Below are 12,019 nucleotides of genomic sequence, written 5' to 3'. Positions count from 1 at the left end.
TTAGTAAGTCTTTGGATAATCTTTATAAGCTGAAACAGAAGTATCATATAAAACTTCGACAAAAATCATTCAGATAAGTTAGGGTCGCTTATATGATCTATACTTTTTCATTCTAAAATTACTTGATTACAACATATATAAATCGAGGTATGTCACTATTTTTTAAAATTATATTGTTCAGCCATTATCTTCCATATATTAACCTTCCCACTTACCAATTAGAATTGTCATTAGAAATCATGTCACAGTGTGATATTAATTGAGTTTGACTCAACTTTTCTATAGTGATATTATATTGCTTTAGATATTTATTTATTGGTAATAATATTTTATATTTACCAAAAAAATATATATACCTGATGTTTGGAGTAACATTTTACCGCTATCCAAAGCGTTTAACAATTAACTCGGGCATAGAAAATTCCCACGGTTAAGCACCGGTTTGATTAAGCCACCGGTTTAATACCACATTTCTGATTTCCCTGCTTTTTAATTTTGACGAGAAGCCTTACGTTCCTGCTTTCTCTCTCTTCTCATTTCCTCTCTCCCTCTCTGCTCTGTTCTCTCCACCGGCAGCTTCGCCGACCGTCTGATTCCGATCAAAGAGAATGAGCGGTCACGATTCAAAGTACTTCTCCACTACGAAGAAAGGAGAAATCCCTGAGCTTAAAGAAGAACTCAATTCTCAGTACAAGGTCACAAAATACTCTTTTCTTCCTGTATTCATATCGAATCTACAAAAAAACTCAAATTTACGGAATTTATTAGCTTCGCATTGATGCGATTTAATGTAATTTATGATTTTACTTTGTCATTTGAATAGTGATTTAGGATAGCCGTGGTCAGATCTGGCTAGTTTTCGCATTTGATTTGTCGTAGAAGTCTCATTAGTCCTCGTTTGTTTTGTTGATCTCAATAATTTAAGATTTTTTATTTTCTGAATGTGAATTTATGCCTTTTCAAGGTTTTTATGTTTAATTTGAGGTCCTATTGAAGTTTACTGCATTTTCAATGAGAGAGATGTCTATGAAATAGGGAAGTTACTGAACTTTTATTGAATAGAATAGCTATTGAAATTGGAGGATAATGCTTAATCAGAATTCGTATTTAGTTATGCAATTTGATTTATTGGAGGAGTCTCTCTAGTATTCCGTTGTTTAATTGATCTCACTTGTGAATTATGTTAATCACCTGTGTTTAGTTTTGAGGTTCTATTTAATTACTCCATTTTCAGTGGGATGTTTATAAAACTGGGGAAGTTACTGATGAATAGTTATTACTTCTCATTTGTTAGGTAGTACTTCATTTGTTTGGTTGATATCAATAAGGTGAGCGGTTTGATTTGGTTGAATATGTTATATGGGATTTTATATTTAGTTTCAAGGTCTTACTTCCTTATAAAAAAAATAGTTTCAAGAACTGGGGATGTATCTGAAATTGTTATCGAAAATGTACTATTTTATCTGCTCGTTTGGTAGAAAATTTGGTTGGAATTTGCATACATCTGAACTCAGTTGCATTATTGGCTCGATTCATGTGGGTTGGTTGAAAGAATGTTTCCTGGTGATGAAATGCTTTTAGAAACTAGATGTCCGTTCATTTGGTGAAATGTTACTTCTTTACCTGTCATTTTAAAACTGGTTGCTTCTGGTAATCGTAGACATTTGTAGTTGAAAATTGTTGCTATTACAATGAACTCAACATTTTCTGTCTTTATTTTTACTCAACTGAATTGTGACGTTATTCAATTGTGGGTAAGTTTTTTGTGGAAGATTTTTTTTTATGAAGATTCAACTGTGGCTAAGTTGTGTTTCTGAGTCGTGAGGCTTTTCGTTGTAGCCTTGCCATTCCCTTTTTTTTTTTTTTTGAAAATTTTGTAGGTGCTTATATATATGTATCCGATGCAGGACAAGAGAAAAGATGCTGTCAAAAAGGTGATTGCTGCTATGACCGTTGGGAAAGATGTTTCTTCACTCTTCACAGATGTTGTTAACTGCATGCAAACAGAGAATTTGGAGTTAAAGAAGCTTGTATACTTATATCTTATCAATTATGCTAAAAGCCAGCCTGATCTTGCTATACTCGCCGTAAATACATTTGTGAAGGTATTTCCGTGATGAAACTCATCCTTAATCATTTGTCTTCTGTAAATGTTGTGGTTTTATTCTTCTCATTACCTGCTGATTTGTTCTTTATATGTCGATCTTCACCTGTATGGCTACTACAATTAAAGCTGTAGCGTTCATCATTGATCTAGACTTCTCAACTAATCTGTCTCATTTACCTATGATTGAGAATAGGGAAGTATTGATAAAGCTTTATGTCTATCTTTTTGAGTTGTGTAATGCAATGAGTCTCGAGCGCTTATGATACTCCTTTACCCGGTCTTCAATGAGAATTGAGACTGGAGGGGCTTTTCTATCTGATTTAATCCTTTTGTATACACTTCTTGCTTTTCCAGAGACCATAATGTTTTTGCTCTTCAATTGAGTAGCTCCTCTTCTTTATCAGGAAAAGAATTTTAATTAGTTCCTCTTCATTTGTATGTTATATTGAGGTTAGTGATGCCTAGCAATTGGACATAGTACACTAACATAGACATAGACCCAAAGACATGAAAAATCTAAAAAATCAGCGGGACATGGAACAAAATAAGACTTCTAAATTTTTTGTTGACAGGTATTCAATGTATAATCATAATCTACCGAGAAGAGATCTTGGACCTTGTGATGAGCCTTTGCCGAGATAAAGGTTCTTCTACGAGCTCCCAGATAATGAACCATCATGAAACTTATTTTGCTTGATGTAACGAACTCATGCCTTTCAATTTAGTAGGTTCGAAATAAGGCACTAAAACAAAGATAGGTTGCATAGGGAATAAGAGGTTCTGTTTGAGGCTTTCTTTCTTTTTTTTTTCTTTTGATAATATTAGCGCTCATACCAGTTTGCGCGAAGATTACCTAATCTACCTGGTATCTGCTACTTCCCATCAGCACGTCAGATAACTCTGTCAAACAAAGTTTAGGCGGATCAAAGAATTCACCTGATGGCTCATTTGTGAAGATCACAACTTTGGTCCAAAGTTGTCTCTCACTGCGCCATCCCTGGGCTATAACATTTTTCTCATCCTTACTAGAAATACCTCGTTAATGCCTTCCTCTTTCCCAAAGAAAAGCTTTTTCAAAGAGAGTAGGACAAATAATGTCTTTCAACAGTCTGAATTTCAAGGAAGTACTAGAAAAATAAAAACTTTTTTGGCTGTCCAACACGGTGTCCAGCTGATGTCCAACCTGTCCAGTTTGAATTTGACTTGAGCATCGCTGGACAGTAGAGTGTGGACTGCACAACCTAGTGTCCGTGCTTCCTAGCGTATTAGAGGTTTAAAAATAATGTGATTAGTTTAATTAACTTGTTTTGTTGAGTTGTATACTTGTATTTATCCCATATGGATTGTGTAAGGGATTCAAAGGGGGTTTATAAAGGTCGTTAGCTACTTCACCCGTTGTCTTATCGTTTGAGTTGAATGTTCAAATTCTTTCACATGGTAAGAACCAACCTTTGGGAAGCTCGTCTTAGCACGTGTAAGTCTGAAATATAGTTCAGGTGTGAACATTCAAAATTGGATCACATGCAGGAGGATGTTGAGTTATACTGTTGTCTCGTGTGGGTTTTATAAGGGCTTCTACTTGGCTTTATGAAGGTTGTTCGCGATTCCATCCATTGCTTTAAGGTTTTTGATTTGGATGCTCAGATTCTGTCACGTGTTCGCTCAACATTTATAGAACACATCCCATTTGCTTTGCATTTACATATTATATTTAAAAAAGTTCCCATTTGCCATCTCCTTCTAGTGGATGGAACATTGCATGGTAACATTTGGTTTGCAGAAACCAAATACCACTTAATCATGCAGTTGTTTCTTATTCGTTTGATTTGGTTTCCTTGCTGCCCTAGCATGTTGTTTCTGATATCTTATTAATGGCGTCTTATGTGTTTTGCACTTTTTGCAGGATTCGCAGGACCCAAATCCTTTAATTCGTGCTTTGGCTGTACGGACTATGGGATGCATTCGTGTTGACAAGATCACCGAGTATTTGTGTGATCCCCTCCAACGTTGCCTTAAGGTGAATTTACAGATTTTCTCTTCCGCTGTCTGCTCCTAGTTTTGAAGTCGGATCTTCTTGATTTATTAACGACGGTCTGGAACATAACAGCACTCGGGGTTTTCTAACTAAGTAATGCAATTTGTCTGTTCTCTTTCCATCAGGATGATGATCCTTATGTTCGTAAGACAGCAGCTATCTGTGTTGCTAAGCTCTATGACATAAATGCCGAGCTTGTGGAAGATAGGGGTTTTCTGGATGCTCTTAAGGACTTAATATCTGACAACAATCCTATGGTTGTTGCAAATGCTGTTGCGGCTCTTGCAGAAATTCAAGAAAGCAGTAGCAGACCCATCTTTGAGATCACCAGCCATACACTTTCAAAGCTTCTAACTGCTCTGAATGAATGCACTGAGTAAGCTTGTGAAAAACAAATGCTGCTACCTTTCTTAATGTAAAATGTGCTACGGTTTGGCAAATTACCTAAATTGTGAACATTGCTGTAAACATTAGTCGGCATGTCACAGGACATTACATTCACTTTATGTTATTGTTTGATTTGCTTTGTTGTCTGCTAGATGCAACTTTACGGATTGTCTTCTATTACCTCCTCTTATTGCGCTTTTAAATCTGTTTTGTACGAAACTTGTTTATGTTTGCTCCTTTGTTCATGAATGAGATAATGATCTCTTTGGATATAGGTGGGGTCAAGTTTTTATACTGGATGCTCTTTCCAAGTATAAAGCAGCCGATGCTCGTGAAGCTGAAAATATAGTGGAGCGAGTCACTCCACGATTACAGCATGCAAATTGCGCTGTTGTTCTTTCAGCTGTAAAGGTGGGATTGTTTCCTTCTTTCTTACAAACTCAATTTTTTTTTAAAAATGCTTCAGCATGATTAGCATTGCCAGTATAAGACATTCCGCTAATAGTCATTTCCCGGTGTTGCAGATGATACTCCAACAGATGGAACTAATCACCAGCACTGATGTAGTTCGGAACCTTTGTAAGAAGATGGCTCCTCCTCTTGTAACGTTGCTTTCAGCAGAACCTGAAATCCAGTATGTTGCATTAAGGAACATAAACCTCATTGTACAAAAGCGTCCAACAATCCTTGCACATGAAATCAAGGTATTTTTCGTGGTGTTGCCTCGGTACTTGCATGATTGGCGGCAAAACCTCTATTTCTTAGAACTGTTGGACTTATCTGTAACTAATGCTGGACTAGTAGGCTTTGCTTCTAATATTGTTCTGTTGCTAGGTATTCTTTTGCAAGTATAATGATCCTATATATGTTAAAATGGAGAAGTTAGAAATCATGATAAAGCTTGCTTCAGACAGAAACATAGACCAGGTAAATCCTTGCTGCTTTGATTAAGTTTAGTTCCTTCAATGTAGGTTCGTGTTTGTTGCATCATTCAGTGTGGTTTATATGTATGCAGGTGCTACTGGAATTCAAAGAATATGCTACTGAAGTGGATGTCGACTTTGTCAGAAAAGCTGTCCGTGCTATAGGCCGCTGTGCCATCAAATTAGAGAGGGCTGCTGAGCGCTGTATCAGCGTCTTGCTTGAATTGATTAAGATAAAAGTAAATTATGTTGTTCAAGAAGCTATAATAGTAATCAAGGACATTTTCAGAAGATATCCTAACACGTAAGTTTCTTCGAAGTCTCATATGCTAAAGTTGAGTCTTTGTCGTTTATTTAACTTTCTTTCTGTCTTCTTTTTCAGCTACGAGTCCATAATTGCTACTCTGTGTGAGAGTTTGGACACTCTGGATGAGCCAGAGGCAAAGGTAACAGAAGGTCTTTCCAGGAGTTGGCTCTGGGAAGTTGTTGGGTCTACAATCTTTTCACAGATCTTTTAACTGCTTCTATCTCTTCATTGACAGGCGTCAATGATCTGGATTATCGGTGAGTATGCTGAAAGAATTGATAATGCAGATGAGCTCCTTGAAAGCTTTCTAGAGAGTTTCCCCGAGGAACCTCCCCAAGTGCAATTGCAGTTGCTGACAGCAACAGTCAAACTCTTCCTCAAGAAGCCAACTGAAGGACCACAACAAATGATCCAGGTATTTCTTGTTGCCACATCATCAAGTGATCTATTCTCTTGTTATATTATGCAATATGTTAAAATTTGCAATCTGCCTATCAATTTTAAAGATAGAAAAGAATCCAATCTAGCTTTCTAATCAATTAGTTCTCCAATTTTCTTAATTCCCTTTCTTATTAAGGCCAAAAAAATTCATAATTTATCCTCTTTGTGTAGGAGTTTTTATATGCTTCCTCGATATAGACCATGAATAAGAGTAATCAATTTACTAAAAAGATAGACATATTGAGTTTTTCTGAATGTAAAGCAATGAGCGAAAGGGTTATGCACCTTGAAGCAATGTTCTTAAAAGTGAAAAACGCAAAAAGGTGACAAGGTCCATGAGGATTGAACTAAAAATCGAGAAGTGAAACACACGAGTTACGGAAAATTAAAAAATACCAAACATATATGAATTTAGCACTATAATAATCAAATTGCTATTAAAATAACTAATTCAAGCATTCAATATGCAGCAACAACAACAACAACAACAACAACAACAAACCCAGTAGTTTCCCACAAGTGGGGTCTGGGGAGGGTAAGATGTACGCAGCCTTACCCCTACCCCTACCCCACCCCTGGAAGGGCATAGAGGCTGTTTCCGATAGACCCTCGACTAGAGAACGACTGAAAAAGAAAAGGTAATTGTAACAAGTAAGAATAACAGCAAGATGAAACAAGATCGAATCCAAGAATGCAGTCAAACTCTAGGTAGTAATAGCCATCTATGAATAAAAGATATCATACTAACACTAATGCTAGCGAACTAAGTAAGACAAAGAGAAACGCTTGACTAACTACGAACCTTCTACCCTTTTTTGATCTCCACACCCTCCTGTCTAGGGCCATGTCCTCAGTCAGCTCCAGTTGCGCCATGTCCCGCCTAATAACCTCTCCCAAGACTTATTAGGCCTACCTCTACCCCTCATGCTACCCACCGCGGCTAACCGCTCGCACCTTCTAATTGGGGCTTCTAGACTTCTCCTCTTAACATGCCCGAACCATCTCAACCTCGCCTCCCGCATTTTATCCTCCACGGGGGCCACTCCCACCTTTTCCCGAATAACTTCATTCCTAATCTTATCCAACCAGGTATGCCCACACATCCACCTTAACATCCTCATCACAGCTACTTTTAGCTTCTGGGTATGAGAGTTCTTGACCATTCAACCAGGCATTCAATATGCATGATGTCAATATTAATCCAATGTCTCATAGCTGACATTCGAAGAATTGACCATTCTCTGCTTTTCAAAAAAAAAAAGAAGAATCGACCCTTCTCTTTAGGATCACTTTGTGCGTCGTCGTGCGAAGTGCATGGGTTGACACGTTATGTGATAACCCCTTACTTTGCCTTGCTTTATTGCTTCATGGCTTTCAATAACGTTCCTTTGAAGCTGATATTGATAGTCATGAAGTACTAATAGTTGGATTATTTTAATTCAAAATTTTGAGGGTGTGAAGAAAATGGATATTGGGCTAACTCAACCCCAAAACCTAGCTCATGAGGATCGCCCAAGACCATATAAGGCATTCCTTAACCAATGTGGGATACTTAACACTCTCTCTCCCTGCACGGCTAGGAGATGGTGAACAGTACAACGTGTGGGCCCAACACTGGGTAAATCAAGAAAAGAGATGATTCTGAATCTAGCTCATGAGGCGGTCGAAGACATGTAAGGAGGCAACAAATCATTCTGGACACTTAAGGGGCTATGTTGCATGGACTCTCCAAAATGTTGCCGCACCATTGTCGGATCCTCCAAAAATGCACTAATTTTGGAGGATCCGACACACACACGGTGCCATTTCCGGAGAGTTTGAGCGACATAGCTTAACGGAGGGGAAGTTCGTCGAATTATTAAAGTAGAAAGTGAGATAAATGCAATTTAACCGGGATAGCAATTTTATTCGTTTCTTTTGTTAGCTTCATGTTCAAATGTTACTTTTGCCTAGTCCAAACTACAATTTGGAGTTATAGCCTGTTTGGCCGAGCTGCAAAAATCACCTTATTTTGAGAAGTACTTTTTCTCAAAAACGCTTTTGGTGAGAATCAGTTTGTGTTTGGCTAATTAATTTAAAAAGCACTTCTGAGCAACAATTAGTGTTTGGCCAAGCTTTTAAAAACTGTTTCTAAGCGTATTTTTCTCAAAAGTGCTTTTCAAAGAAGTGCTTTCGGAGAGAAGCTACTTTTTTCTGCTTCTCCAAAATTGCTTCTGCTTCTGCTCAAAAGCACTTTTTTCCTTCTAAAAGCTTCGCCAAACATTTCAAACTTTGAAAAAAAAAGCAACTTTTTTTCAAAAAAAGTGCTTTTGGAATTGGAGAAGCTTGGCCAAACAGGCTACTAGACTGGTTTGTTTCTGCAGCAACCATGTTCATTTATCTTTCTTACAGAATTGATGCTAACTGCTAAGTATCTATCTGTTTACTTATTTATTTATAAAGTTGACTCAGTAGATATGACCTTGCTCATAGGTGGTCTTAAATAATGCCACTGTGGAGACTGACAATCCAGACTTGCGAGATCGCGCATACATATATTGGCGTCTTCTCTCAACTGATCCTGAGGTACGTGCAAGCAAATGTTTAATTCAACTTCTCGCACTTCTGTTTGGGCTGTCCCGAGAACCTTTTTATGACTTCAGTTTGAAAAAGCTCTATCTTCCATTAAAAGAAAGACTTTGTGTCCTGGGGGTGATAGTTAATATAAGGATTAATAACTTTTTCCCCTTGGCTGCTGCTTTCTTTGCTCCTAGTTATGTCAATTTCAATTTGAAAAAATGAGTATGTAGGTAGTTCTGTGATTGAGTTAATATATGGACATCTAGTTATAACAGACTCCTTTCCATATTGCAGGCAGCAAAAGATGTTGTGCTAGCTGAAAAGCCTGTGATTAGTGATGATTCAAACCAACTCGATCCTTCTCTCCTCGACGAACTTCTTTCCAATATTGCTACTTTATCCTCTGTCTATCATAAGCCTCCAGAAGCTTTTGTTACTCGTGTGAAGACCACTCAGAGAACTGAGGAGGAGGAGTATGCTGATGCAGGTGAACAGGGCCTTTCTGATTCTCCTGCTCGTGTTGCAGAAAGTGGTGCCTCACCTCCAGCTAGCGCTCAGCATCCTGCAGCAAGGCAACCAGCTGCACCTGCAGCTCCTGCAGCCCTGCCTGATTTACTTGACCTTGGTATGGATAACAGCAATAGTGCTATTGTGTCGGTTGATCAGCCTGCAACCCCTGCCGGGTATGTACAGTTCGTTTGCGTTAGTACTATAAGGACTGTCTTTGCGATGTCTTATATAAGGTCACAAGCATAATGATTGAAGGCGGCCATTTCTCTACATTATGAATCTAAAGTATGCTAAAGGAGTTCACACATTTTTTTTGTTAAAAAATTTGCCACCTTTTTGTTTGATCATTATATTTCAAACTATTTGAGATCACATTCGTGAAAACACTTATGAAGTGTTGACTTTTATTGCAGCCCTCCTTTACCTGTTTTAGTGCCAGCCTCTACTGGTCAAGGTTTACAAATCAGTGCCCAGCTGATACGGAGAGATGGCCAGGTATTTTACAGCATGATGTTCGAGAACAATACCCAGGTTCCTCTTGATGGCTTCATGATTCAGTTCAATAAAAATACATTTGGTCTTGCAGCCGGTGGTCCTCTCCAAGTGAGTATCATATTGCCACTTGTCTGCAGTTAATATTTATATTACTATCCAGTGTAAAAGGAGGTCTGACTAGTGATCCTTCCCGTGAATTCTACTTCTCTTTGATTGTTTTCATTGCTGTCTTGTGCTCAATAGGTTCCTCAATTGCTACCTGGGACATCTGCAAGCACTCTCTTGCCAATGGTTTTATTCCAGAACATTTCCCCTGGCCCTCCAAGTACCCTTTTACAGGTTGCAGTAAAAAATAATCAACAACCAGTATGGTATTTCAATGATAAAATCTATTTCCACGTACTTTTCACTGAGGATGGGAGGATGGAGCGCTCCACTTTTCTTGAGGTAACAAAACCTTGTTGAATTCCTATCTAGATTCATGCATTGGTCACTGTTTGGATTGAGGCATATACTGATTGTTGATTGATGTATGTATTACTACCATCTACTAAAGTTAATGGGGGCATAACATGCGTAAGCCTCGGCTTTGTTTTTCTCTCCTCAGAGAAATTATTTATCATCTCTCGCAGCTCCCTATTTATTAAAAATTATCAGCTAGCTTTCGCATTTACTCTGCATTTTTTTTTTGTTGAAGAAGAAGAATGCAGAGTAAATGCGAAAGCTAGCTGCATTTAAATCTGCATTCTTTAGAGTTCCGCTTCCAACAAATGACTGGACTCCTCTCAACTCCCACTCCTTTATAGATTTGTTTCACTGCCTCTTTTCTTTATTCTCCATATTTTACTCATCTGCTTTCTTTCATTGTATTTCCTATTGTTGTGACAACAACCTAACCAAGTTGGATGCTTAACGCTCGATACCTCTGCTTCTTTGGCAGACTTGGAAGTCACTACCTGATTCAAATGAAGTATCAAAGGACTTCCCCGCAGCTGTTATAAATAGTGTTGAAGTAACCCTTGATCAACTAGCGGTATCAAACATGTTCTTTATAGCTAAGCGCAAACATGCTAACCAGGAGGTGTTGTATCTTTCTGCCAAAATTCCTCGAGGAATTCCTTTCTTGATTGAACTGACAGCAGTTATTGGAACCCCTGGTGTCAAGTGTGCCGTCAAGACGCCAAGCCCAGAAATGGCTCCTCTCTTCTTTGAAGCCGTCGAGACTTTGCTCAAGAGTTGATAGCTTGCTTGTCCTCTCCCTTCTATTTATTTCCCCTGTGATTTTGTTTTGGCTCTCTTATATTCCGATACGTCTTATTTTGTTGTGATTAATTAGCTCGAGTTCCCAGGTTGAACTGTTAATTCATGCTTCATCCTATGTTCAGCTCTTGTTATTATAGGGTTTTTATTGCACGAATCTTCAATCTTCTCAGCTGTATGGAATGTATCTTAGAAATTTTCATTTTGTAGCCTCTTTATATTTGATGACATTCAGATCAGATTTCACAAATTTGTCGTTTGTCCGTGAACCATAACCAAGATTTTTCGTAAACCATTAAGAGCTGAAGCATTGTTGTTTTGCTTCAGTTACTAGAAGGTTTATTTTTGGAATTAATACTCGTAAAGCATAAAGATTCTCGAACCAAAGAGTCTTGTGGATTCGCTTGTCACTATCGAAACAACTGCAGATGCAGAGTATTAGACGGTTTAATTTTTGTTAGTATCTTAGAATTGTCAGTAATTATTTGGAGCTAGTAAATTTACTACTATTAACTGTTAGTTCTATTTATCTCCAGAAATGTTGTCTGATAAACGTTGGCAGCAGGTTTGGTTTGTTTCCATCAAATCAAACTCTGAAGTCTAATAGCCTGTTTGGCCAAGCTTATTTTTGGCCAAAAGTGCTTTTTTTTTTGCCAAAAGTACTTTTGGCCAAAAATTGAGGTGTTTGGCCAAGCTTTTGGAAGGAAAAAAAGTGCTTTTGAGGAAAAGCATAAGCAGTTTTGGAGAAGCACAAAAAAGTAGCTTCTCTCCAAAAGCACTTTTTTGAGAAAAATACATTTAGAAGCAGTTTTTTAAAGCTTGGTCAAACACTAATTGCTGCTCAAAAGTGCTTTTCAAACTAATTAGTCAAACACAAACTGCTTTTCACCAAAAGTACTTTTGAGAAAAGCACTTTTGAAAAAGAGCACTTCTCAAAATAAGTTAATTTTTGCAGCTTGGCCAAACGGGCTATAAATCAATGACCTTATCCCATC

The 12,019-nt window shown here is 37.9% G+C and overlaps 1 protein-coding gene across 1 annotated transcript; it reads left to right on the top strand.

Annotated features, from left to right (window-relative positions):
• Positions 1 to 423: 423 nt before the first annotated feature.
• Positions 424 to 11,274, top strand: LOC109244515 (beta-adaptin-like protein B). Its single transcript, XM_019411618.1, has 15 exons — positions 424 to 695; positions 1,908 to 2,105; positions 4,011 to 4,124; positions 4,268 to 4,518; positions 4,805 to 4,940; positions 5,054 to 5,233; positions 5,364 to 5,456; positions 5,545 to 5,756; positions 5,835 to 5,898; positions 5,995 to 6,174; positions 8,673 to 8,765; positions 9,054 to 9,442; positions 9,683 to 9,872; positions 10,008 to 10,211; positions 10,705 to 11,274. Exons 1-15 carry the CDS (start codon positions 609 to 611, stop codon positions 11,002 to 11,004), a joined length of 2,691 nt encoding a protein of 896 aa, XP_019267163.1. The 5' UTR covers positions 424 to 608; the 3' UTR covers positions 11,005 to 11,274.
• The last annotated feature ends 745 nt before the right edge of the window (positions 11,275 to 12,019 follow it).

This window comes from Nicotiana attenuata, unplaced genomic scaffold (assembly GCF_001879085.1).
Source record: "Nicotiana attenuata strain UT unplaced genomic scaffold, NIATTr2, whole genome shotgun sequence".
Taxonomy (NCBI): domain Eukaryota; kingdom Viridiplantae; phylum Streptophyta; class Magnoliopsida; order Solanales; family Solanaceae; genus Nicotiana; species Nicotiana attenuata.
The sequence above is the reverse complement of the archived record's forward strand: the minus strand, read 5'-3'. Positions and strand labels throughout refer to the sequence as shown.

Bases quoted from the DNA above. Each gene is read 5' to 3' on its own strand.
- LOC109244515 (XM_019411618.1), top strand. From the start codon at position 609: ATGAGCGGTCACGATTCAAAGTACTTCTCCACTACGAAGAAAGGAGAA. The intron at 4,941-5,053 runs GTGGGATTGTTT...CCGGTGTTGCAG, and splicing joins TTGTTCTTTCAGCTGTAAAG to ATGATACTCCAACAGATGGA. The intron at 5,457-5,544 runs GTAAATCCTTGC...ATATGTATGCAG, and splicing joins CAGACAGAAACATAGACCAG to GTGCTACTGGAATTCAAAGA.